The sequence below is a fragment of the Cyprinus carpio genome, chromosome B25, assembly GCF_018340385.1.
Source record: "Cyprinus carpio isolate SPL01 chromosome B25, ASM1834038v1, whole genome shotgun sequence".
NCBI classification, from domain to species: domain Eukaryota; kingdom Metazoa; phylum Chordata; class Actinopteri; order Cypriniformes; family Cyprinidae; genus Cyprinus; species Cyprinus carpio.
In genome coordinates this window covers 15,598,999-15,625,913 of record NC_056621.1, presented here as the reverse complement: position 1 = coordinate 15,625,913, position 26,915 = coordinate 15,598,999, and the positions used below count along the sequence as shown (strand labels likewise).

Sequence of the window (26,915 nt, the reverse complement as noted above, 5' to 3'; positions counted from 1 at the left end):
AATTGTCCTCTGCCAAAAGTGTTAATAGTCAAGTTTTGCTCTTCTGTCGCAGCAGGACATTCAGCGCATCCACAACCATTCCCAAACATGCCGAAGCACGTTGAAGATAGAGTTTACACTGAACTGAGTTGGAACACAGTTGAAGAGAGTCCCAATGCTGCACTGTACTTGAGCACGCCCATCATTCATGATATTTATCACGCAGTTGTTCATTGTAGCATTGCCAAGTCCATCCATGGTGTAAAATATAGGTTCTTGAGGTGATGGAGAAAAAGCTAATGTCTGATGAGCCACTGTTCTTCTTGGAAGGTTATAGGTTATATAAATCCAGCTGCTACCACGTTGGTTAAATATCAACTATTTGTGGGTTTTATAGCCTAATTTTCGGGTACCGAGGGGAATCCCCTGACTCCCATATTTTTGAAACCTCAACCCCCTCCCAAAACCGAGATTCTAAGCCCCACCCCTCCAAAGCCCCAGCCCCTCCCTTGACCGAGATTTCAGAAGCCCCACCCAAGACCAAGATTTGACCCCACCCAAGCCGAGATTTCTAAAGCCCCACCCCCTTCCAAGCCCGAGATTTCTGAAGCCCCACCCCTTCCAAGCCCAAGATTTCCGAAGCCCCACCCAAGCCGAGATTTCTAAAGCCCCACCCCCTTCCAAACCTGAGATTTCTGAAGCCCCACCCCTTCCAAACCCGAGATTTCCGAAGCCCCACCCCTGTGTTGTGTTGTGCTCAGATGCTGCTGGTGATTCAGTGCACAAAATCGGGTGTGTGCAACAGATCAGTGCCAAAGCTGCCGAATTCTGACCCCCGCCGGCCCCGCTGTGAACATGAGCGAGCTTCGGCACTGAACTCAACTTGATTTTGTGCGCTGACTCACCTGCTACATCTGAACACAACACAAGCTTCAACCTGCTGGAGCACATGACACAAAAGATTCATTTGAGGAAGAGAAAGAAAGACTTCACTCTCAGCAGACTTCTGACAGAGATCTCGAATACCAGCGTTTCTTGGAGGCTTCGTTGAATCGCTTTCCGACAATAACTGCGCACCAGCCCTTTGCTTTGACTATGAACATGAAGTCAGCTTCAACATGGAACTGTTGTTGACACTCGACAAACTTGACGGACTCTGTTAGAGCTCACATTTCAGATATGTTGTAGAATATCAATGAATGCCGATCTCTAACACAAAGATGCCTTTACTTCTGCTCCGACTGGACTTTCTCAGTGTATCACAGATTCATGAAAAAAAGCACTTGAGGACTAACCATGATCATGCGCATGATTTGTGTAATTCAACAGAGAGATTCAGGGTAACACTTTATAATAACGTTCTGTTATAAGTCATTTATAAATTATTAGTTAATGATGAGCTAATCATTTACAAAACATGACTATACATTCATAAATGATTAATAAGTAATAAGTTAACATTTTAGTAATGTTTTATTAATTCAGTTATAAGTCACTTATAAGTTATTGGTTAATGATGAACAAATCATTTTACAAAACATGACTATATGTTCATAAATGATTAATGAGTGGTATGCTAACGATTTACAAATGTGTTGTAAGTTATCTTAAAAAAAGTTCAAATCATGAAATAAATCAAACGGCTCATTAGTAGATGGTTTATAATTTATTAGTTGATACATTATTTATCACTTATAAATCATTGAAGTATTTATGTCAAAATTTGTTTTTGTATAATTATCTCAATAAACATTGGTTAATCATGAACAAATGATGAATAAACCATTAGTAAATGATCAGTATATGATTTATTGGCAAATTTGTTAGCTGGTCCGTGTTAAAAAGCACAAACATGCAGGTATGTTAAAGCACTATTTTTAAGAGGAGTAATTCATTTTGGTTTGAAGTTGATAAACATTTATAAATGCCTTAGTCAGATGATTTCCAGTGGCTTGTGTTAAATCCTTTCACTCATCAGCACAGACTTGTGTTCTGTGTGGAGTGTGTGGATCTAGTGATGAAGTGTACCCCTTCCACCGAAGCTCACATCAGGTGCACAGACTCCATGTGTGTCAGAGAAGACAGCTGTCTATACCCTCACCAGTCAGTACTTAGTACACACTACAAAGTGTTCAACACCTGTTATAGATGATGTGTAAACGCATGAATAAATAATTTACAAAGCTTTCTGCATCCCCTAATCTAAAGTGTAAACTATTCATCACTTGTAAATGTGTTACATATCATTTGTAGATCTTTCTTACCTGTTACACATTATTTGTATATGTACACAAGTCATTTATAACACTTTCTGCATCCCCTAATCTAAAGTGTAAACTATTCATCACTTGTAAATGTGTTACATATCATTTGCAGATCTTCCCGTTACATGATCCATCTCATTCCATCACTTTACCCAAGCTTGAACTTAATTTTTTTAAATAAATAAATGAACACTCTGTCACCATTTAATCAGCACTTAATTGTTTTATTTTTTATTTCCCTTCGGACAGCTGCTCACCATAACATGTAAACGCACCATAAACGTAGTCCATTATTTTGTGCATTTTATTCCAAGTCTTCAGAAGTCGTACGATACCACCGTGTGAGAAAAAGATTTGTTTTCCGTAATATAATCATTATACATTAATAACAGTACATAGCTGCCGTCTGATCCGTTAAAACTTTCAAAATTGGCGCTTTTACACAACGACACTGGTTTTTGGGCATTGACGTCAAACCTCGCTCCTTATTGGCTGTCACTTGTGATTTGCGACCACCATATATTGTTTGCGACATGCCAAATTGTGTTGAGTGAGATTGAAATCTGGAAATGCAGATCAGGAGAATGTTTGTAGCGATTAAACACTTTAATTTCATTCTGTAACTCACACAAAATTGTTTTGCTGTCAGATCACTGGTAATGTAACACACGCGTCGTTTTATCTGTTCTTTATACTGCTTTTTGTAATGTTTTAAATAAATTATTGTGAGTGACTAACGTACATTTATCTGCCTGTTACACTTTGTATATTGTCAAAATGGTTATGTTTAAGATTATAGGGTGGAGTAGGGAGCTTAAAATGATCTTTTTTATACAATAGTATATTAACTAAGATAATAGTCACTGTCAATATATCTATATTGCTTTTTTTATTTTTGTGAAGTGGCTAAAACGTCGTGTATAAGGGATGTGTTAGGGGCTCAAATATATCTATATAATAGTCAAATATATTTGCATAAAAATATTTATAATTTAAATATCATATAAGGGATTTATATAGATTTGTATATCCTGTAACTAAAAGACATACCACAACCTTTGCATATGGCAAATACATGGTAAATTTACCAACTGCAGTTTGTACATAATTTATAAAGATCTGCAAGTGATATGTAACACATTTACAAGTGATGGACAGTTTTACACTTTAGATCAGGGGATGCAGAAAGTGTTATAAATGACTTGTATACATATACAAATAATTTATAACAGGTAAGAAAGGTCTACAAATGATATGTAACACATTTACAAGTGATGAATAGTTTACACTTTAGATTAGGGGATGCAGAAAGTGTTATAAATGACGTGTGTACATAAACAAATAATGTGTAACAGGTAAGAAAGGTCTACAAATGATATGTAACACATTTACAAGTGATGAATAGTTTACACTTTAGATTAGGGGATGCAGAAAGTGTTATAAATGACGTGTGTACATAAACAAATAATGTGTAACAGGTAAGAAAGGTCTACAAATGATATGTAACACATTTACAAGTGATTAATAGTTTACACTTTAGATAAGAAAGGTCTACAAATGATATGTAACACATTTAGAAGATCTTGAAGATCTTGAGAACTCAGTCACCAGCAGCTCATACATCTGTGGCTGATGGCTGTTATCTCGTGACGACATGACACTGCACTGCATGAAAAGGCTGCTTTCTAGGCTGGTCATCACCGCACGAGGTTTTGAAAATGCTGGGATTTTGACATTATACTCTATAGTGTCCCACATCTTCGGGCTGACACACTTACCATACATGATATTCAACAACTAGATGAAACTGGACTTTGAAACCATCAAACTGCTTGAGCTCATGCGTGACTTTCTACATTCATCACATTAACATAAGGATCCACGGGACGTCTCGTTGCATGCCCTTGACTTTCACAACCTCTTCCTGGACACTTTACTTTTGTTACTTTTATTTTTGATTCTGCTGAAACTCTCAAATGTGCTACATATGTGCTTTAATAAAAGAGTTTTACATTTGAGAATTTTGTTCCTGTCTGTTGCAATTAAACAAATTATCATCAGATATCAGAATATTAAGTGATCAATTATTTCATTACTAATTTATTAAAAACAGAATAAATCTTTAACGGTTTATGGAATAGGAGATCTCCCAATATTATTTAGGAAATGAGGCCTGTTCTGACAATCGCTCAGCAGAGGTAACAAGGGAAGATTTTCAGCCAGCTAATAAATAATGGATCTTGTAATATAATCATGGGTGTACTTAACAGTTGTTATAATATGAGCATTCATTCATTCATTCATTCATTCATTCATTTCAAACTAGTTGGCAGACTTTTTTAAACAAATTAATTTATATGCAATTATTTGATTTCTATTTATTTCTATTCCATTGCTCATATGAACCAACATGCTTATGCAATAACAGATGTGTGATTAAAAGATTTAATTCAGAAATTATATTTCCAGTTGTTTTGTCTTCAGATTTGAAACCAGTGGTTATTAATCGTTTTGGTCACCAGAGGGAAACAATACACAGTGTTGAAAGAGAAAACTGACTCTTACGATAAAAGCGAAAAGAAAGCCTCGGTGCTTCGCAAAGGTTCGTTTTATCATCTCTGCCTCTAGACAGAAATACACATGTAGCCTTTTAATATTTCAAATGGGCGTTATCATTTCCTTAGGATTTCCTCTCCTTGAGTTATTTTTAACAACAAAATGGGCCAATGATTTGAAGCCTAAATATTTTTTTTCGTTTTAACCATAGCCTACTGTGCTATATTATTTTTATTTTGCTATCGGATGATAATGATCTCTAAATCTATTGTATGTTGGATATTATGATGTCTATTTGTAGACATAGTAATTTGTGGACACAGTAATTCATTTAGATTTTTAGGGTAAAAATGCATTTTTGTCTGTTAAATTATTGTAGGATATATATGTATAATTTAGATGTATCTCCTGCTGAGACTCTGTCATTGTATGTCCTTTTCTGGCATTGGATATTACTGTATACCGACCAGAGAAACATTTCCTTCTATAATCTTTCAGCAAAAAGTGTCCTGTGATTCTGAATCAGTGATGGTCGATTCGTGATTTAAACACTCTTTAGACTCGGTTCCTTTGCATGAATAGGTCAAATGAGTTCTGACAGCTCACTCACCCACTGAATCATTTGTAGTGGTTTCGCAGCACTAACAGGTTTACTTCAGAACACACAGAACAAACTGTTTGCTGATGTGGATGTTAACCTATAACCCAATAAAACCCCTGAGAGCATCCCACCGTTTACCAGCGGTGAAGAGGGTCTTTAAGTTCAACACCTGCGCGTGCAGCTTGTGAACCATATAGGTAAGACTTTTTCCTTCCAAATGAGAAAATCACTAACACCACAAAAACAGCGTTGGATTGCTCTTTCTTATGCTTAAATTGTTATGAATGTTATTAATCCTGTATCAAGCACTTTGCATATCTTCTGTTAACATGACCTCTATATATCATCATGTCATGTTGTAACTTTACATTAACCTCACGATGCTTGTTTTCGGATCTGTTGATTTCTTCAGAAAATTTTGAAAATGCAATTAAACTGATAATTACATTAACCTCACGATGCTTGTTTTCGGATCTGTTGATTTCTCATTGATTCTGATGTCATAATGAAGAAAAAACTAATTAGACGTTTTAGAAAACAAACAAACAATTAATAAATACATGTCATACTTTCATATTGATGGTAATATTTTTTAGATTAATTATTAAATATAAATATAAATGTATAATTTGTTTTTTTTTGTTTGTTTGTTTAAATCACACCAACATGAATACAGAGAACATTTCTGAGAACTTGACATGCACTTTCAACTAGAGTTTTCATTGATTTTTCCTTTTCTTTATCATGGACACTCTTATTTGTATTTGACCCATAAATATAATCTTGTGTGCTTTGTTGCACTGAACAGAAAGGACTTGATTTGACATGAAAGACTTTGGAGTTTGGAACACAGCACAAATATGCAAAGTTCACAGAAGAACAGCTCTGTTTATGGAAAAAATATGACTCTAACCTATCTCTTCCTAAAGATGATCAAACTAAAATGGGAAAAAAACAAACCATTTAAACAACATCCAATTTTTATTGACGATATATCAGAATAACAAAATAAAAATTCAGCTGAGTGGTGTATATGAGTGATGTATAACACAAATTCAAAAGACTGTAATAAATTTGAATATGAAACCCCACAAACTCATTGATATGCACGGTTTTCACCCAAAGACATTTCACAGTGAACAAAGTTTTTGCCAACTAATCTTAAGAAAAGAACTTCACTATGAACATTTTCCAGAAGCTTGACATTGTCAGAGAGTCATAAAAATAAGCACATAGCTAAAGTTTTTCACGTGAAGAATTGTGACACTGCCTCATGGAGCTATTCATTGCTTCCTTCTGTCCTCATTATCCCAAGAACCGGACAATCTTTGAACAGTTCATACCACTCAAATACACCAGCAAACTGATCCAACCAATAACCAGCTTGGAAAAAGGTATGGGGATGTGTTTAATATCATTTGTTGAATTAATTTGCACTGTGACAGCTTCATATTGAATTTCCATCTTGCATATTGATATTTGAGTCATTTTATGTGAGTCAAAATGAATTAAATATCAATGCATTTTTTATTACAGTGAGGCATTTACAGTGTGTAAGACTTGAAAAACCTCAGATACTTTGATTCTCTACTCATGAGTCAGGTGTATTAAACAGTTACCCAGAACATACAAATTCAACATGACACCAATAATTGATGGTTAAACAGTTGGAACCAGAGGATTCAAAGGAGTGAGCATTTAGTGAGCATAAAATGAGAACAAAGTCTTTGTTGAAAAATATACAATAATAGACAAATAATACTAGCATAACCTCAGATTATTATTTGAGTTGTACATAGGTAACTGTAGGGGGCTAAACAGAACTACTATTTAAAGAACGGTAAGCATGGGCGACCTATTAAATAGTATTAGTCATAACCTCTCGATAATGATCTGACTGGAGAGTTTGTGATCGTGAGATCCACCGGTGTGAGAACCTCTGAGTGACATAGATTCATAATGAACGAGTAAAATATAAAGTAAAGCATTAACTAGAAGAATCACATGTCAGAATAATAATAATTAGAAATGGACAAACAACTAATTCGTATGACAATCTAAATCCGAGGTCATAATAAAATGGAGTCACATTAGAATTTAATTTTAATTTAATAACTTTGTGCTGAAAAGGCTGAACATGCAGGAAACCTTTGCCATGACTGGATACCTTTGTTGTGCAAATTGCATGGACCTTACACAATATAAGTAAATGGGTTATTTCTTTGAGGATTTAACTTTTTTTAAAAGATTTTAAAAAGTAAAGTTTGTAAAGTTTGTCTTGTCTTTTTTTTTTTAATTCATTTTAGGGTTTGTGGTGTTTCATGGCAACAAAAAGTTATGTTCAGCTACGGTTGCCATATATAAGAATAAGACATGAAATGTCTTGTTTTTTTTCGAAAGAATTTGGCAGAAAACTACTTGGAAAAAACTTACACCAAACACACTCTGAATCAAAATGAGCTGCGGAAATGAAATCAGCTCAGCTGCCAGTTCTGGCACTCTTGTTAACAAAGTAATTTTGTTGGGATGCCAAGTTTAAAGTAACCTAATGTAATGCCCTTTCACTTGTATCTGTTACGTCAAGAACTGAAGTGAAAGAGAGAATAGAAGTTTCCATGACTGATGGGAACTAAATTTACACATTTTGTGAGCTCCCATCTGTCAACAAAGCTGCTGGGGCTTTAGTACTTACTAACCCAAACGTGTCATTGTGGGTGCTTACAATGCTGTTGAGCGGTTGCGGCATGTGATTCATGGGTACGGCAGCAAGAGCCGGGTCTGACTGCAGGGAGAGTCAGTGTCCACTGCTATCTAACAGACCACCAATCTGTGTTTCAGCTCGGACTGTTCACCCATGACAGACCTTTTGCAGCAGGATGTTGGATTGTGTAAGTAAAGTAACTAATATTTTGTTTGTTTGGAGATCAGATCTGTTCTTCGCATTATCAAATTTTTAGTCACTGAACTGTGATGATCTCTTATCCAATGCAGCAGAGAAAAAGAGCATTGAGGAGGTTCTGGCAGGTGCAGAATTGGCCCCAGCCCAATGCCTGTGGACTACAGGGGCCAGTGGATCAGTTCAGCTGAGAATGGATGAACTTTGTCCAGAACAGCCCATCACTGTGCATCAGGTGTTTACTAACACAGTTCAGAAGTACGGGAAGTTGACCGCTTTGGCAAGCAAAAGAGGAAACAAATGGGAAAAAGTTACCTTTTCAGAATATTATCACCTCAGTCGAATGGCCACCAAAGGCTTTCTAAAGGTGATCTTTGAGCAGTTTTTAAACACTAATTTATACATAGTGTGTTCATTTTACAAATTTAATTTGCACAGCTCATTCTCATGTAATTTATAGATTAGATGTAATACAATAATATTTGAAAATTCTCCTAGCTTGGTCTAGAGCGGTTCCACAGTGTAGCCATCCTGGGATTCAATTCAGCAGAGTGGTTTATTGCTGCTGTTGGAACTGTCTTTGCAGGGTAAGAAATAAACATATATATATATTTTAAGCTTAAAAATACCATACTTGCAATTTTTCAATTTAAATTGTACTGCATAATCAAAGTGCAGCTGGATTTGCATAGTCAAACTATGTCTAGCATACTGTTTATACCAGGGGTCCTCAACTTCCTTGCAGAGTTTAGCTCCAACCCTAATCAAGCACACCTGAACAAGATAATCAAGGTCTTCAGGATTACTACATTTGCAGGTAGGTGTGTTTAATCCAGGTTGTAGCTAATCTCTGCAGGGAAGTTTATCTCAAGGTCCAGAGTTGAGGACCCCTGGTTTATACTATACATGCTGGATGAAGCCAAGCTACAGTTGCATTATTCCAACTCGTCTGTTAGTCTGACTTCAAAAATATCACAGAAGCATATAAATCTAACTTTTAAAGTACATGTAAATGTACTTAGTGTTAAACAAACAGGATTACTAAAAATGACCCTGGATTAACAATCTCAAGTGTAAAAAGCTTGTTTACACATTGGTCAAGATGTTGCAGGGGCCTTTAACATCAAATAAAACATTAATTGAACTTATTAAAGTGGGAAGGGAGTATTAGGTCTAGGATCATTGCCCTCACACCTATATATACATATATATATATATATATATATTATTTTTTTTTTTTGTGCTAGGGGTATAATTGCTGGTATCTATACCACAAACTCGCCAGATTCCTGCCTCTACGTTGCTAAAGACTCAAGAGCCAATGTCATTGTTGTGGAAAATCAAAAACAGCTGGATAAGATTTTACAGGTAACATTTGGTCTACTTCATTTTCTCAAACTGGACCTCCTCAAACTCATTGAGCAAGCCGTTTAATATTCCTATTTGTCTTGTTAGGTAAAGGATAAGCTTCCACACTTGAAAGCCATAGTCCAGTATTCTGGATCTTTGAAGGAGAAGTTGCCCAATTTCTATTCTGTGAGTGTCTGATATAGAGATCTCTCTGAGTTAGCATGTAGGCCAAAGTTACCCAAAGAGTTACCATTACTGTTTATCTTTGAACAGTGGGAAGAGTTCATGGGACTAGGACTGGACGTTTCTGATCGAGAACTAGATGAAGTCATCATTAGTCAGAAAGCCAATCAGTGCTGTGTACTTATTTACACATCTGGGACAACCGGATCCCCGAAAGGAGTGATGCTAAGCCATGATAACGTAAGCTGCTATGACAGTCACAATATAGCAGCAATGTTTTGCTGCAGATTAATGACAGTTTTAAATTGTGAACTCTTATAGATCACATGGACAGCCCACCATGCAAGCAGGGCTGGAGATATGCAGCCAGCTGAAATCAGGCATGAGTCTCTGGTCAGCTACCTTCCTCTCAGCCATATTGCCGCCCAGATCTATGATCTCTGGACAGGGATCCAGTGGGGGGAGCAAGTTTCCTTTGCTCAGCCAGATGCTCTAAAGGTAAATGTTTAAGAACAGAACTTTTGTTAAGCTTAATAAGGCCAAACAGCCCTGCTTCTTGAGGGCCATCTTGCTGCAGAGTTTAGTTCCAATATGCCTGCCCTTCTTACACACTTCCTACCAATCTTACACACACTACTGGAAGTTGAAACCCCTGCTTTAAATGCTGTAACTGGTGTCATCATCAAATATCAGTGTTGTAGTCGAGACCAGGAAAGGACCTGAGTAGATCAACTCCAAATTAAGTCAGAGACCTGAAGTTGGTTGATTATATACATTATAATCAACCCCCCCAACCAAGATTCCCAGTGCATCACGTCAACGGCCGAGTGCAGATACGCCAATTAACAGAGGCTATGCCACCTGGATGCACTGTTGGGTGGACACAGTTCCAGTTATGCTGTGGGCAATGTTTTCTTGGGGCACGTTAGGCCCCATTATCCCAATAGCACAATTCCTGACAGTTATGAGGTATCGGAACTTCGTTGCGGACCAAGTGCACCCATTCATGGTAATGGTGTTCCCTGCCAGTAATGGTTGTTACCAACAGGATAATGTGCAATGCCACACTGCCAGAATTGTCAAGGAGTGGTTCAGGGAACATGACTGTTAATGCATGCACCCAGTCCAACATTTTTGGTTCGACTTGGAAAAGCGGGTTCACACTACATCAACACCCCTTAATTTATGGAAAGTGAAGGACCTGCTGTTGACATGATGGTACCAAATACCCCAGGAGACCCATCTCCACCTCACCACTGCCATGTGGGCTAATGGAGGTCCCACAGGTTATTAAATAGGCTAGGTGGTCATAATGTAAAGGCTCATGGGTGAATGATCTTGGACTCAGATTTGAGACCAGACTACTACAATGTCAAATGTTGTAAAGGATACATTGCTCTGGTGTTTACATTAAATGTGTTCCTTTTTAGGGGAGTTTAGTAGACACTCTTCGAGAGGTAACCCCTACAGCCCACATGGGCGTTCCTCGTGTTTGGGAGAAAATTATGGAAAAGATCAAAGAAGGCATTTCACGGTGTGGATACATGAAAAGGAAACTGGTGACATGGGCCATGTCTGTTAGTCTGGAGGCTAATCAAAGGCTTACTAAGTACGTCATTTGTTTTACAGTATATCACTGTCCACATTACATTGAAGTTGTTTGAAGTTTTGTTATGTTTTATGATAATTTTCTTTAAATTAGGGATGAGGAGAAGTCATTCCTCTTCACTCTTGCAGACAGTTTGGTCTTGCATAAGCTTCGTGCTGAGCTGGGCTTCTCCAACTGTGTGAAGTTCTTCTCAGGAGCAGCACCTATTGGAAGTGAAACTCTTCAGTTCTTCCTTGGCCTCAACATTCGGTTGTATGAAGCCTACGGGATGAGTGAAAGCTCAGGACCCCACTTTATGTCTGGTCCGAAAGCATACCGATTTTCAAGGCAAGCCTTCTTACTTCAACTTACAGGTTGAGTACCTTCAATCTGAAGGCCAATGATCAACAGGTTCACTGTGTAACAATTCCCAAAACTCTTCTAGCTGTGGTAAAGTGGTTCCAGGCTGCCAATACAAACTAGTAAACATAGATGCTGATGGCATTGGAGAGGTGTGTTTCTGGGGCCGCAATGTCTTCATGGGATTCCTCAACCTGGAGGATAAAACAAAGGAGGCTTTGGATGAAGATGGATGGCTCCGGTCTGGAGACTTGGGAAAGGTAGATGAAGATGGCTTTCTTTACATCACTGGAAGAATAAAAGGTAAAGGATGCTATTTTAAATCCTACATATTTTTTACTAGCTTTGATTCTATAATTGGATTCAGGTTAGCTTAAAATGGCATTTCCATTCAATCTCTTTCCATTCAGAGCTTATCATCACGGCTGGAGGAGAGAACGTTCCCCCACTCCCCATAGAGGATGCTGTAAAACAGGAGTTGCCAATCATCAGCAATGCCATGCTGATTGGAGACAAGAGGAAATTTCTGTCCATGCTGCTAACGCTAAAGGTAAACTATGCCTTGAGAAAGCCTCTGGCTTCAACACCTCCAAAATCATTTAGGTTAATCTGTTATTCCTTTCCTTGGATAGTGCACAATCAATCCAGAGACTACAGAACCCACTGACATTCTTAGCTTGGAAGCTGTGGAATTCTGTCAGCGGCATGGTAGCCAATCGACAAATGTGTCAGACATCATTGGAGGAAAAGACAAGATAGTGTACCAGTCCATTGAAGAGGGCATCGCACGGGCCAACTCAAAAGCAACCTCAAATGCCCAGCGCATTCAAAAATGGACCCTATTAGGGAAAGATTTCTCAATTGTTGGAGGAGAACTAGGTGAGTGCTGTGCACACATTACTTTTATCCAAAAATAATTTATTTTCTGATGGAGCTTTACTTCTACTGAAACTGGAAAAATAGATATTTCCAAAAGATAATAGAATTATGTTACTTTTCAGGTCCTACAATGAAACTACGTCGCCCAGTGGTGTTGCACATGTATCACGGTGAAATAGAGAATTTTTACAGAGAATAGACAACCTCCCGACTGGTTGTATCTCTGTTAAAGATACTGTTGCTTTTTTGGCCAATCATATTGTAGAAATTTGATTTTTAATGATTTATTTTTTTAATCTAAAAACATTAAGTGCCCTAATTGTTTTTAATATCTATTATTAAACATACTGTTAATTGTCTTCCATGTAAATTGGATGTGTGTAATATTCTTGTATGTTTTGACCAGATCTTAAAAATAAAACTTGTGCGTTGTCTATGGATTTACTGTATATGGTAATGTTAGTTTATGCAGTATTATAATGATCGTATAATAGTGCTCTGTAAAAATAAAGACATGGGTTGTTTTGTCCATAAAAATTGACGTGTATATTATTTATATATATATATATATATATATATATATATATATATAGATAGATAGATAGATAGATAGATAGATAGATTTTTTTTTTCATCCACAGTCATGTCTTGATAGTACAGTCATTTCACAATTGACACAGCAAAGGTCAAGAACTGTTTGAATTATATTAATTGTTAACCATAATTCAAAGTTCATAGCTGATGTAAAAGCTTAAGCAAAAAAAATATGAAACATATTCACGGTTTTAACGGATTTACCACACTTTGATGAAAAAAAAAAAAAAAACTAAATAATTCAAAATACCTTTTATGTATTTACTCCCCTACTATTTGGACAAGATTATTCCTGTCACATGACAGAATGGCAAATTGTCAAAACACATCAAACCAGAGAAAGTGTTCAGTCAATAAATACAGTTTATCTTCTATTGTGTAGTTCCTTTTTGACAGATTAAAACAGCTCACAAATACGGTCACTGAAGGACAAGAATTTAAGACAGTGCTTTGCGGTTCTGGAGAAACGAAAATGCAAACACTTAGTAGAATTGTGCGCAGATATCAGAATGATACGAAGATTCATTTCTTTTTTTTGACTCTCAGTTCGTTAAGCATCAGATCCAAACATACACTAGAAAAGCCTCAATCCATGTCCTGCACTCTTCGGCAGATGTCAGCTGTGAACTCTGAGCATTTAGAGTTTCCACCGAGGTCTTTGGTCAGAACCTGAAATATTAGATGGGTTACAGACATAAAAAACAAGCTCTGTCTTGATGGTAGAAGCTAAATTCATATTCATATTCAATGACTGATCCTACCTTTTTTTCCCGTATGGTGTCAAAGCAGGCGGTCTCAATCTTTTTAGCATGCCCATGAAGTCCCATGTGGCGCAGCATCATAACAGCACTCAGCAAAAGGGCGGTGGGGTTCGCCAGGTCTTTGCCTGCGATGTCGGGGGCAGTTCCATGTACCTAACACATTAAACAAAATGGATTATGATATGTGACCCTGGACCAACAAAATATCAAAGACATGAATAAATAAGCTTTCCATTGATGTGTGGTTTGTAAGGATAGAACAAAATTTGGCTGAGAAACAACTATTTGGAAATCTGGAATCATAGGGTGCAAAAAAAAATAAATCTAAATATTGAGAAAATCGCATTTAAAGCTGTTCAAATCATGTCCTTAGCAATGCATATTACTAGTCAAAAATTAAGTTTTAATATATTTACGGTAAGAAATTTAGAAAATATCTACATGTAACATGATCTTACTTAATATCCTTATGACTTTTGGCATAAAAGAAAAATTGATAATTTTGACCCATACAATGTATTGTTGGCTATTGCTACAAATATACCCGTGCTTCAGGGTCACATTTATGGAATGATGTTATTTGATCAATCACTCCATTGTGAAGCTATTGCATCTGAGTCCAATACATACTGATTCAAATATGGCGACACCATGTGCTCCGATGTTTCCACTGGGAGTAACTCCAAGACCCCCAATCAATCCGGCACACAGATCACTGAAACCCAAATCAAAGCCTGGTGAGACTTGCACTTTGTAGATAATCATATCGCATATATTATCAAATGATGCTTTATACAGACTCACCTCAAGATGTCGCCATAAAGATTAGGCATTACAAGTACATCAAACTGAGAAGGATCTTGCACCATCTAGTGGATTATCACAATACAAAGTAATGTAAAGACTGTGAAAGTAAAATGATTTCTGGGTCACTACATTGAGCAGGTCTTCTAATAACGCACATAAATTATAAAATGGTTTGAGAATTATTACAAACTTGATCATCATGGAATTTAATTTACATGAAAAGGGGGACCACATTTTTTTCAAATGCTGATTAAACTACAGGGAAGCCAAGCCCAAACTGTATTCACTGTGTGTGAATGCAATGCACAAGATTTCTGTATTTTCCATATTTCACAGTACAAGTAAAAAAAAAAAAAAAAAATCTTATGTTTCACAGATGAATAACAAATGACGTTCTCTTGTAAACATACATTGAGACAGACTGTATCCAGATACATCTCAGTGAATTTCACGTCCTTGTAATTCTCAGCAACCTCTCTGCACTTCCTCAGGAATAGGCCATCGGACATTCGCCTAGAAGACATCACTGAATTTAGCATCTTTATATATTACAATTATTTTGTAATTAGATCCAACAAGGCATTTGTTACCAGTAAAAACGTATGCAGAAATTCTTCATAGCTACAAAGTTATGTGATTTGTGACTCTCACATGATGTTGGCTTTGTGAACGGCCGTGACACTGGTTCTTTGGTTATTCCTGGCATACTCAAATGCATACTCAGCAATGCGCCTGCTGGCCTCTTCTGTGATCAGTTTAATACTCTGCACAACTCCATCCACAATCTGATTAAGAGGGAAAATAGTGCAAATATAATACTGAGATAACCAGATCTTTACAAAACCAGGTTTAGGTTTCATAAAACAGGGTCAGGTTAGCTTGTACAAGAGAGCAAGATGTTTTTTTTTTTCACTTTCAAACTTAGATTTAAGTTTGCACAACAAGTTTCATGTGGTGGACTTGATCTATAAGGCAACTTAAAGGAAAAGTTCACCCAAAAATGAAAATTATGTCATTAATTACTCACCCTCATGTCGTTCCAAACCCGTAAGACCTCTGTTCATCTTCAAAACACAAATTAAGATATTTTTGATGAAATCCGAGAGTTTTCTGACCCTGTATAGACAGCATGCTTACCACTTTTAAGACCCAGAAAGGGAGTAAAAACATTGTAAAATAGTCCACGTGACATTTTAACGAAGCTACAAGAATACTTTGTGTAAAAAAAAAAAAAAAAAAAAAAAATTGAAACAAGTCATTTTTTTATATTTGGGCACAAAAAGTATTTTCATAGCTTCTTAAAAATAAAACGTGGATTTTTTTAATGGTGTCCTTACTACCTTTCTGCACCTTGAACGTGTCAGTTGTGTTGCTGTGTATGCAGGGTCAGATCTTACGGGTTTGGAACAACATGAGGGTGAGTAATTAATTACAGAATTTTCATTTTTGTGTGGACTGTCCCTTTAAGGCTTTATTTATAAAATCACATCATGTACATTACCATTTAAAAATCTGGGGTCTGAAATTTTTTTTTACATTTTTTTTTTTACATCTACAGAAAATTTGAGAAAAGTAAAAAGATGTTTTAAAATGTACACTACTGTTCAAATGTTTGGAATCGTGATTTGTTAAAAAAAAATAAAAAATGTTTCTCTCACAAAGATTACATTTATTTGGTCAAAATCACAGTAAAAACTGTAATAGTAATAAAACTGTATTTATTCCCGTAATGCAAAGCTGAAGTTCCAGCATAATTACTCCAGTCTTCAGTGCCATGAAACATAAATCTTTATTATACATTCACTTTTGACCAATTTATTGCATCCTTGCTGAATAAAAGTATTAACACCCCCAAGCCACCCCCCCAAAAAAAATCTCACAGACCCCAAAATCTTGAACCGTAGTGTACAAGTTCATAACATGAACAGACAGAGGGAAGATCGCATGAATGGAACGTGACGACTCGAAGGTCATTTCACATGACACTTGGACACACTATGGACTGGGACCAGAGACAACTGATTTACAGCAGCCGAGTGGCACCTACCTAAAGAATAAACAGCACTGAAATATGAGCTGTGCCACTGAATTCCCGCTAGCGCTGCATGAAAAACTGGTTAAGACTGCATTAGATGACAATAGCACGACCTTTGACATTTGTGAAGGCTCCAAAAGTCAAATGTCATCCTATTGTGCTACACTGGAACTAAAGGTCTAAATGCAGTTGCGGGAGAAAGTATGTGAACCCCATAAATCCTGACGTCAGACTAACTGAGATGTTTTGGCATTAAGAATACAAAACTAGTTTTTAATGATGAACGGTCCAAAAAAAAAAAAAAAAAAAAAAAAAAAAAAAAAAAGGACTTATTTATAAAGTCAGATCAAATTAGATGACCAATTGATGTAGAAATCCATTAAATCCAATGGGTTCACATACTTTTTCCCACAAATGCAGATCTCTGAAGTAGAAATCAAAAGAATAAGAGCAACTAGCCCCTGGTTTGGTTGGGTTACTGGGTTTAAAATACAGGAGAGCACTCATACTTACCAAATGTTCGATCCCACTGTACTCTCCTTCTGTGTTTTCTCTGATGGTGACCAGATCCACATCGGTGTAAGGCGTCTTATAGCCCTCGATTGACACACAGGGACGCACATTAGCATACAGGTCAAAGGTCTTCCTTAGCAGCAGGTTCATGGACGGGTGTCCAGCAGCAATTGGTGTTTTCAGTGGTCCTGAAATATAATTCAATTTTGATCAAGTGAACTTCATATATACTATGACAATTTGCGTAATATTATACACAGTCAGCAAATGTACCTTTTAATCCAATTTTGTTTTTGTCCATTGACTCTTTGGCCTCAGGAGGGATCATCCACCTGCCTCCAGGTCCTTTGATGGCGGTGACGTTTCTCTCTTCCCATTGAATAGGGGCCTGGGTGAGAAAAAAGTTCACAACTAAGATTTAAAATAGTGCACAAGAGGGTTAAATAAACATAACAGTAGCTCAATTTTAAGCCTGACACATGCAGAAAACCTGGATAATGCACTTGTTGTAACTTGCAGCCTGCGCTGCATTCCTGAAGAGTAAAACAACAGATACTTACCTTAGCTGCTTCAAATATCTTCATTACTGCAGTGGAGATCTCTGGACCGATTCCATCTCCAGGAATTAACGTTACAGTCTGAATCTGTCAAAATAAAGCACAGAAAACAAGACTGAACCTGGAATTTGATCAGAAGAATCACAAGCTGGCAACATTTTCCTGAGGCTTTCTATGTAAAGTTTAGACAAGGAATTTGAGGATTTTAGAACAAAAGTTTGAACACTGCTGGCTGCTGTAACTAACGTCTCCAGAATAGCAAGGACAACAAAGCCATCCATTTCAAGTTTTGCTGTTTGTTTTGAGTAGGTCTGAGTCATTCTGCTTTTACTAATGCCAAAAAACCAACGCCTTCAAGTAAACAATCTTGACTGAAATAACTACTCAACTGGCACAACTACATAGGTTCTGCAGGCAGCAAAATGAATGCTTAAGACTTCTTTTGTGACTGAAGCTTTATACCCAAGGCTGGGCATTAAGCTCTTCCAAGTACTTGCCTTTCAGGCAACTAAAACTGACCTTTTATGTACCAAACCCTTTTTTTCCCAACAATACAGTGTATGGATTAAACACATGAAACTACTATAAAAATGGGATTTGAATTTTTTAACACAAAAATCTTTTGTTTTCATTTACAACTTAATCAGTTTTACTTGTCAAACTGCATATTTTCACATTTAAGGTCACTGTATTCCATTTTCCTAATATTTGTAACATATTAAAACATTTCAAAAATGGTTTGGGACAAGCGGTGTAAAAACTGTACATTATAAATAAACAAAACCAGACCACAAACTACTTTCATATTGATTACGGTACTAAACTGTTACCATATTTGTGTACCACACTATTTACATTCAATGTATATGCAAAAAATACCATACAATTACCGTGGTACATGGTATGAGTTGGTTTGAACTTACGCCTCTGGAGAAGGTTCTGGGCTGTGGGCTCTTTATGGCTCCCATTACACGGGACACCTGCAAAGACAATTTCAAACAGATCAATAACACAAAGCCAAATTTAAGATGATATTACCTGATACACAAAGCCCAAATCTATTACAAAGCAAGCAAATTAACCAAGTGCTGCATTTGATGCGACTATGGCTGATCTTTACTCTGGCTCTTTGCAAACAAGCACACAGCAGCTAAAGCAGTTAATTAGACTGAGCCAGGCTTAAAAGACTAAGCATGATCCCATTAACTCTGCATGCAACCTTTAAGTGTTTTTGAACACAATGTGGAAAGTGCAATTAAGGCAACAAGCACGTAAAAGTGAATTACACCAGGGATCATCCTGAAGTCAATGTAAACCAATGAGTTATTAAAGAGGTAAGGACTTATCCCTGGTGTAAAATGAGGGGTGTAGTTTCACAAATCTGCAAACAGTTTAAATCAGCCTACAACTTACTGGTCACTGATGATCACACACAAATGAGAAGGTTTTTTTTTGTTTTTTTTGTTTTTATTGTTTGTTCTAAATGGGAATTTGTTTTTTTTGTTAGTGGTGCCATAAAACTGTGAAGCAAGGTATGTGGCCTTAAAAATAATTTTTTTAAAATTAATTTCCATTCAGTATGACACTTAAAAGTGTCTGCAATAGATATAATAAAATATCCAATAATATCCGAAATATCGAAATATTTAAGGTTTTAACTTCATTTACACATACATACATACATACATGCATGCATGTATGCACATTAAAAATGTAGACATTTTTAAATATCAAACACCTTTTATTTGTCACCTCAGGCACTTTCTTACCTCTTTGGTGAGAAAAATGAATTTAATTTTGAGGAAAGAACTAGTATTTCTTTTTCTTTCCCCAATGACACATTTGGGGCCACTGTATATCAGTGGAAATTATTCATGGTGATATAATGGTTTGCAGGACTAAGATCCCCCATCATTTACAACCTCTAATACTAGTAAAATGAATCTATACTACATCATAACCCATAGATTATATGTAAAACAGCAGTCTGAAGGACACCAAAGGATCTTCTGCATCTTCTCATGCCTTATCAATTATATGCATGAATTTTTTCCTCCTCTAGAAGAACATTCAGTCCATAATGAAAGTCATGAACTTAATCTCTGGTCTAGTTTAGTCTTGACATCACTCAACTCTTGTTCACTAGCCAGCATGTCGAGGTGACCTTCATCCACCAGACTGGTTGGTTAACTGGCGTTAATGCTTCTCCATGCACATTAAAATCAGCTGTTTTACTCAACTCATTTCTAAACTCTATTTCACCCTGACTTTTTTTTAATGTCCATGTCAGATTTGCCATCTTTAATGACTTTAAGGCCCTGCGCGCTAACGCGTTAAAGCTAACTGAGATGCGCGTCTTACTTCCGGAGACGAGCTCGCGTCACTTATCCGCGCGCCGCACCTCTCGAGGAGTTTTAGGAGCTGAAAAAGCAAGAATGTCGTTTTAAATTCCACAACCTGACCTTACTGTCCTCTCGGTTGAGTTTGCATATTATTTGGGGGTATTACGCACAAAAATGTGTGGATGGTGAGGATGGCTGCAGAGGTTGAACATCTGAGGCGTGATTCAGTCACGAGATTAATACACATCGTGCCATTCTCTTAACTTCATTCATATTTATTAAAAGACCAGTAGATGATGTGACTGAGAGCTGTTAAATGTGTTAAACGTGTAAGTGCCGGTGTGAAGGGCATGCAGTACAGGGCCGCTGTAACGCAACGTTTTCAGCGCAAGCTACGTGTATACTCGCATTCATACTACACAGTTATATTTGACAAAACACAGCACAGGTTGCTATGATCTGAGGTTTGTCATATAATGTAGTTCTTACCGTTGACCTCCACGCGTTTCCAGCCATCCTGTGCTAATCGTGTTCTAGCGACTACTCAATGCAGCTCTCCGGTGTCTCATCCTCTACTATGAGTATATAGGGTTGCCAGATTGTAACTGCACTACTAGGAAGCTACCTTTGCGTTACCTAGCGGCACTGCTAAGGTGCGTTAATCTTATGAGATTTCAGCGTTTAGAAGATGCGGGTGTAGTTTTTTTATTTTTATTTTATTTAAATTAATTTTGTTATTAATTCAAAAATGTTCAAGAAGCTACAACTGAGATTTGCTTACCAACATGCAAGACTCCCAAAAGGGTGATTTTCTTAAACTTGGCAACTACTAGCCCACTTCTCTGCATTCGGCTGTGAAGACATGCTGAACACTGAACTCCCCCTACTGCACCGGATGCCACAGTACGATTGCGACGAAAATACGTAAAAAAAAATAATAATAATTTTAGTGAGTAAATTTTTGGAAAGTAAATAATTCACGAGGTGAGTAAGTTTTACATTTGTTGCCTGTATTGATTAGACCAATTCATGTAAAGACCAGAATAGAGTTGTTGTTCTTGAATGTGTTCAGAACAATATTGTATGCCTTACTTGTGGAATACTAGATGTATTCACCCAAAAATGAAAATTATTACACCATTCAGATCATTCTGCCTGCTATATTCACTGGAAGAAAGACCGTCTTTGTTTGGAGCAGCATGTTGGTGAGTAAATGAAGACAGAATGTTTATTTTTGCTTTAACCATAACACTCTGACACTTTTTAACTAGCAGATTTTTAACATCATCTGTAGGATCAATAAACATAGACACGAGGACGTCTTCTGGCATGAATACTTTATCCAACAAAATGTAAATACAAAGATGCAAAGCTGATCATATATCATACAATTTAGATGAATTCTGAAACAAAAGCTGCTTGAGCGAATAAAAAGAAACAATATAGTATGAAACGAGCGATTTAAAAATCATCCACATTAGGCATACGATAAAAAGGCAAAAAGCATTCACTAAAAATTGTAATCAAGAAGAGCAACATGGGAAAGCTTCAGAAGTGGTTGAAAAACAATACAAGTGCTTCACCATTACGAAATATACAAATAGCAGCATTTTAAGCATAATTTAAAGCATAACATTAAATACAGCATTGTGTTAGGAGTGCAAAGAGGAATTGTCTTGATTGTGAACATCCTGAGACAGTGATCAAATCGGATTAGGGGTAACTACAGTATCGGTCTCTCTAAACGGTGGAAACTCAGAAAGAGCTCAAGTGTAGTTACAAAAACTAAACCCTCACACTGCAGGCAACACGGAGCATTTTGGATTTCTGGCACCAGTGATGCATCAAGCTTATGGGCTTTTAAAAACACAGAGAAAAAGCTGTGGGAAAAAAACATATGCTTTTTTTTATGGAAACGTAATGAGATGGAGAGATTCCCAGATTTAAACGGCATACTGCTTTGGTTGGTTCTTGAGGCTGATGGTCCGTTCGTTTTGTGAGATCACGTGGGCTGCTCGACTGTTCAGCAGCCTGCATTCATGGAGAACATCTGTTGAGATGATTACCAAAAACATGTGAAATCAGGGCTTTGGAAAGAAATGTGACTGCTGATGTGTTTGAAGAATGGTTTAGAAAGTGGTTTGGATTAATGAATGAAGATGATTTTAGTCCATACCACTGAATTGTTTATAGGCTTCATCAACTATGGCATTGTTTGATCTCTTTATCTCCCAAAAACCATCATCCACCCAAGGCTTGGTCTCTGGCAACTCAGGCAGTTGGCCATTTTTATACATGCCTGCTACAAATAAATAAATAATACGTAATAAATAAACAAACAAACAGAGAAAACAACATTAAAAGGCAATTAAATAATGTTTTTTATAAAATATATCACTCAATATTAAAAGTGCTTTTAAACATTAGATTAAAATAACATCTATTTTAATATATTTTAAAATGTTATTTATTCCTGTGATGCAAAGCTGAATTTTCAGCATCATAACTTATTATTATAATTATTATAATTATCTCTGTTAAAAATAGCTTATATTTATTTATTTATTTATTTATTTGTGGAAACTGCTATAATTTTTTTAGGATTTATTCATGATTAAATAGTTCAAAACAACCGCATTTATTTGAAATAAAATATTTTGTAACAATGTAAAAGTCTTTAATGTCACTTTTGATCAATGTAATGCATTTTTTTTTGCTGAATAAAATTAATAATTACTTCTATTTTACTAACCCTGAACTGTTAGGGCTGTCAAAGTTAACATGCACTAATAAATCAAACATTTGATGCAAATAATTATTTTATATCATTACAGTTGTTTTAGCATTTAAACGTGATATTATCATACAATATACATAAAATTGCATGACATAAAATAATACACAAGTGCATTGAATTTTTCTCTTAAAATCTATTAAATGACAGGATTAAAATTCCAGCAAATACCTTTAATAGTATCATCAATATCTTTGCATAGTTGGTATAAGTCACTTCCACGTCCCACCACCCTTTCACCTATAATGACACGATAAAAGAGAATTTGGTAAAGAAAATTTAATGCACAACCGCAGGTGAAACGTGTTTAACAAAATTCTATTTATATTAGAATTTTGAAACGTGTTTAACAAAATTCTATCTATATATATTTATATTAAAAACTCACCATCCAGCACTTTCATATTTGGGAAAATGTCAAGAATAAGAGTCCGATATGATGAATTCTTGCAGACTGTCGCAAAATAAATGAGTAAGAATTAAGGACCAGATTTAGAGCTCCAAAAACATTTAATCAAAAACCCGCAGAAGACCACTAACCTGGATTGGTGTAATTATAGGTGTTGTCCTTCAGTCTGATGCTCTCCAGCTTCTTTAAAGACTTCAGTGCATGAAGATTATCAACACTGTAGGTGCAATGCATCATGTGTGACGACACATGAAAGGTGGATAGGAAAGTAGATAAATCTGAGTAGCTAAAAAGGCTGCTTACCTCGGTATCACATTGCCAGCAACGTTCAAACTCTGTAAACCTTCACAGCTGGAAAGAGGTTCTGAGAAGAAACATGTTCAACTCCAAAAGTCAGATATAATATCACAGATTTTTTTTTTAGATAAATAATCACATTAAAGGAATAGTTAATGTAAAAATGTAAATTCTCAGGATATCAAGATATTCATTGGAACAGAAATGTATCATTACATCACTTGCTCACCAAATGGATCCTCTGCAGTGAATGGGTGCCGTCAGAATGAGAGTCCAACTGGTGAGCAAGTGATGCAGTGCTAAATTTCTTTGCTTTGAAGAAACAAACTCATCTACACCTTGAGTGGCCTGAGGGTGAGGGAATTCTCAGCTAACTTTCTTTTTTGTTAGAACTATTAAATTAAGATCGAAATAACTATTACCCAAATTAGAGATTCTGTTGGCTGACAAGTTAAGAACAAGAAGTCTTCGTAGAGGTGAAAGAGGCCCCAGATTTGTGATGTTATTTCCAGAGAGGTCCAGCCTCTCCAGGTTTATACAGTCTCCTATACATCCAAGATCATAAATTCCTGCAAAAACACATGCAAGGTTGTGTTTTTGTGTATTTCGAGAATGTATTCTGCAGACAATATAATCAGTATCATCTTACCTAAATTCCTAAGCTTAAGAAACATAATGGACTCCAAATCGAACTCCCCGGTTCGGGACTTCAGAAGCACATTGGTGATCTTTGCACATTCTGTTTCTGGAATATGAGGAGAATGAGTGTGATTATACTTTATGCAGCATTATACTTCGTGCAACTGAGGGGATATTACAAATGTGGCTCTCCATGATTGCAAAGGTGATTACAGTTTTATGTGTGAACTCTCAAAAACCGGATTACAGCTGCAGATCTCCTCTAGGTTTAATATAATGCCCAGCAATTTTTTTTTACTCAAACATTATTTTATCACTATTTGTGTCCTTCCATAATTTGTAGTTTATTCTCTTGTTCTCACTTTAATAAAGTAAAGTGAATGAACTAATTAACTAAATAAGTAAATCAACTAATCAACTGCAGATTGTATTTTAAATGTAGATGGCATACCATTTTTGTTTTGTTTTTAATTACAGATAATTATAAATATTACAGATTATTATTAAGGTGAAAAAATGATTAATTAATAATTAATTAGTTAAAAAACGGTTCTAAATAGTGTTATTAAACATTGTATACTTTATTTATGAATCATTTGTCAGATTTAGGTAACCTCTGACAAACATTTTGTCCTTAAACTGTGAAAATATGCCAGTGATATTATTTTTATATTCTAACGAACTGGTTATTTTTGTTAAATAGAAGTAAAACTGGTTAAAAAAAAAAGTTGTTAATTGAAATAAAGCTGAAATGATGACGATAATAATAATAATAATAATAATAATAATAATAATAATAAATAGATGAAAAACACTGAACAAATATTTGAAATGTTGCTCTGGCAATTAATTTAACAGACATTTAAGAACTAAAATTACTAGCTAAAAAACTATAATAAAATAGTTAAACCTAGTAATATTTAAAAAAAATAATAATAATTGTCAAAAGCAAATAATAAAACTAAACTAAAATTGAAATGAAATGAAAACTGAACAAAAGCTAATTCAAAATATGAATAAAAACAATAGTTGTATATAAATAATAATAAAATGTTATGGGGTTGGTATATCATAATCTGCTCTTCTAAAAAGGTAAAGAATCGTATAACAATAACAAACTTACTTTAATCTCACTGAATTACTTTGGTTAGTAATAAAAATCTTTTAGGACGACAATGACAACACGCACAGCCCCCAATTGAAAGAGTTTCGCAAACTAAATTAAAATAGCTGAGATTATGTAGAAACACTAAAAGTTGTGCAACCCAACAGTTGGTTTAATCAACGGAAGCAAAGCATGTGTTTAATGAACCAAGGTAAACGTGCAAGCGATGCCCTCAAGGAGACGCCATGCTGTTTTACCCAAATATAATAATGCAAGACTACACTTATTAGGCTGCCAAACTAAATCAATATCCTTCAAAACGAAAAAATGCATGTGATATTACTCACAGAAGTATATTCGTGAATCAGCACCACAGTGTGTGGACAGCTACCAATGCTAGCAGACGCTAACGTCCAAACACTGCTTCATTAACGAACTCACCGTTGTCCTTTTCTCTCTTCGAGTCCATTGTCGCTCAGATGTCAGCGGTCATTCGCAGATCACAGCATGGGATGGGTGTTTTGTTGATAAACGCAGGTGGGCATGTACAGTACATGCAGTGCACAGGGCAGATCTGAGCAGGTGTGACTGTAGCTCTGCGGCTAGCCTCACTGTAGCGTCTGCCCTAGATACTCACGGGTTTAATGCGGGCATTATTAACGTTAGCCCCCTGCTGTTTCACTGCTCCGATTTTTTTAATTTATTTCAATCGTTCTCTTGGTTTAATTAACGCCTGGATACATTTATTATTTAAAGTTCAGCCCAGCCGGAAGTTGCCCTCTCGGTGTTTTTGTGCGCTTGGAGTGGTTACTAGGATATTGTCATGGAAACAGGGACAGGAACGCACAATTTATTTATTTTATTTTATTTTATTTTTTTCATGATGAAAAGTTTGTTTTATAAATGGACTAAGTAAATAAAGTAAACAAAAATTCACTAAAAACCCAAATATATATTATTTGTTTTGAGCCACGAGTGACTTGATGTTAAAAATACAAGTTTTGTGTTATTATTAGATCATTCACCTTTATAACGTTCATTAAATATTTGTGTTTTTTATGTAGGCTAAATATTAATATAATTATAGTTTATACAGTATAGTCAAAAAACAAAACAAAAATTAGGCAAGAAAAAAACGCCATTTAACTTTGTTTATAGCCTATCTATCTGTTTATCTCTCTCTCGGTTCTTAAATTATCTTACAAATGATATTAAATGTTCTTTATAATGCTCTTTAGAGTGGAAAAAAAAAAACTTTTTTTTAGATTGTGATGGTTAGCAGTGTGGTTAGCATAGCCTATATCTTAGATGTAATAGTCTTAAATCATTTCCTATCGGCTATTTTAGTCCTATTTTTAGTTGTTTTAAAATGTTAGGTCTTATTAGTAACTGATAATTTAAATAAT

The 26,915-nt window shown here is 35.9% G+C and overlaps 4 protein-coding genes across 13 annotated transcripts in view; 2 read left to right on the top strand and 2 right to left on the bottom strand.

The window, feature by feature from the left end:
* Positions 1 to 5,264: 5,264 nt before the first annotated feature.
* LOC109073531 (long-chain-fatty-acid--CoA ligase ACSBG1-like) lies at positions 5,265 to 12,966 on the top strand. Of its 2 annotated transcripts, XM_042753697.1 has the most exons (14): positions 5,265 to 5,597; positions 8,239 to 8,288; positions 8,392 to 8,663; positions 8,795 to 8,883; positions 9,544 to 9,664; positions 9,752 to 9,832; positions 9,920 to 10,069; positions 10,151 to 10,327; positions 11,260 to 11,438; positions 11,532 to 11,765; positions 11,863 to 12,080; positions 12,188 to 12,327; positions 12,410 to 12,656; positions 12,779 to 12,966. In XM_042753697.1, exons 2-14 carry the CDS (start codon positions 8,255 to 8,257, stop codon positions 12,853 to 12,855), a joined length of 2,019 nt encoding a protein of 672 aa, XP_042609631.1. In that variant the 5' UTR covers positions 5,265 to 5,597; positions 8,239 to 8,254; the 3' UTR covers positions 12,856 to 12,966. The 2 variants fall into 2 exon arrangements, with proteins under 2 accessions (XP_042609631.1, XP_042609632.1); XM_042753698.1 differs by lacking the exons at positions 5,265 to 5,597; positions 8,239 to 8,288; positions 9,544 to 9,664 and having other exon boundaries at positions 8,501 to 8,663.
* Positions 12,967 to 13,595: 629 nt separating this feature from the next.
* Positions 13,596 to 20,900, bottom strand: LOC122142522 (isocitrate dehydrogenase [NAD] subunit alpha, mitochondrial-like). 6 transcript variants are annotated; one of them, XM_042753700.1, is made up of 12 exons: positions 20,755 to 20,849; positions 20,285 to 20,344; positions 18,814 to 18,903; positions 17,927 to 18,010; positions 17,640 to 17,754; positions 17,367 to 17,554; positions 15,470 to 15,603; positions 15,229 to 15,331; positions 14,816 to 14,880; positions 14,642 to 14,726; positions 14,012 to 14,164; positions 13,596 to 13,919 (listed from the first exon to the last, which is right to left on the bottom strand). In XM_042753700.1, the coding sequence occupies exons 1-12, from the start codon at positions 20,779 to 20,781 to the stop codon at positions 13,836 to 13,838; spliced, it is 1,188 nt and encodes a 395-aa protein (XP_042609634.1). In that variant the 5' UTR covers positions 20,782 to 20,849; the 3' UTR covers positions 13,596 to 13,835. The 6 variants fall into 6 exon arrangements, with proteins under 6 accessions (XP_042609634.1, XP_042609636.1, XP_042609633.1 ...); XM_042753702.1 differs by having other exon boundaries at positions 18,847 to 18,903; positions 20,755 to 20,848; XM_042753699.1 differs by lacking the exon at positions 20,755 to 20,849 and adding an exon at positions 20,436 to 20,492.
* A 109-nt stretch (positions 20,901 to 21,009) lies between these two features.
* LOC109051110 (calcium and integrin-binding family member 2-like) overlaps positions 21,010 to 26,915 on the top strand; it is a 30,138-nt gene continuing 24,232 nt past the window's right edge. The window contains exons 1-2 of one of the 3 annotated variants that reach the window (XM_042753709.1): positions 21,010 to 21,249; positions 21,411 to 21,470. In XM_042753709.1, the coding sequence (XP_042609643.1) occupies positions 21,465 to 21,470 (6 nt within the window). In that variant the 5' untranslated portion in view covers positions 21,010 to 21,249; positions 21,411 to 21,464. Of the gene's footprint in view, positions 21,250 to 21,285; positions 21,471 to 26,915 lie in introns of those variants that run through there. The other 2 variants (XM_042753708.1, XM_019068660.2) reach the window with 2 other exon arrangements.
* On the bottom strand, positions 21,586 to 26,331 carry lrrc61 (leucine rich repeat containing 61). Of its 2 annotated transcripts, none has more exons than XM_042753707.1 (9): positions 25,951 to 26,331; positions 24,415 to 24,510; positions 24,188 to 24,334; positions 23,772 to 23,832; positions 23,600 to 23,685; positions 23,448 to 23,513; positions 23,231 to 23,299; positions 22,442 to 22,564; positions 21,586 to 22,315 (listed from the first exon to the last, which is right to left on the bottom strand). In XM_042753707.1, exons 1-9 carry the CDS (start codon positions 25,976 to 25,978, stop codon positions 22,209 to 22,211), a joined length of 783 nt encoding a protein of 260 aa, XP_042609641.1. In that variant the 5' UTR covers positions 25,979 to 26,331; the 3' UTR covers positions 21,586 to 22,208. The 2 variants fall into 2 exon arrangements, with proteins under 2 accessions (XP_042609641.1, XP_042609639.1); XM_042753705.1 differs by having other exon boundaries at positions 22,442 to 22,567; positions 25,951 to 26,330.

Excerpts from the sequence above, each read along its gene's own strand:
- LOC109073531 (XM_042753697.1), top strand. The coding sequence starts at position 8,255 with ATGACAGACCTTTTGCAGCAGGATGTTGGATTGT. Across the intron at positions 8,289-8,391 it reads GCAGCAGGATGTTGGATTGT|CAGAGAAAAAGAGCATTGAG; the intron begins GTAAGTAAAGTA and ends TATCCAATGCAG. Across the intron at positions 10,070-10,150 it reads TGATGCTAAGCCATGATAAC|ATCACATGGACAGCCCACCA; the intron begins GTAAGCTGCTAT and ends GAACTCTTATAG.
- LOC122142522 (XM_042753699.1), bottom strand. The coding sequence starts at position 20,477 with ATGTTCAACCTCTGCAGCCATCCTCACCATCCACACATTTTT. Across the intron at positions 18,904-20,284 it reads ACGCGAGCTCGTCTCCGGAA|GTGTCCCGTGTAATGGGAGC; the intron begins GTAAGACGCGCA and ends TTGTCTTTGCAG. Across the intron at positions 14,165-14,641 it reads GTGTCGCCATATTTGAATCA|GTACATGGAACTGCCCCCGA; the intron begins GTATGTATTGGA and ends TTAATGTGTTAG.
- lrrc61 (XM_042753705.1), bottom strand. The coding sequence starts at position 25,978 with ATGGACTCGAAGAGAGAAAAGGACAACG. Across the intron at positions 23,833-24,187 it reads CAACAGAATCTCTAATTTGG|AACCTCTTTCCAGCTGTGAA; the intron begins GTAATAGTTATT and ends GTTTCTTCTCAG. Across the intron at positions 23,300-23,447 it reads AAATATGAAAGTGCTGGATG|GTGAAAGGGTGGTGGGACGT; the intron begins GTGAGTTTTTAA and ends GTGTCATTATAG.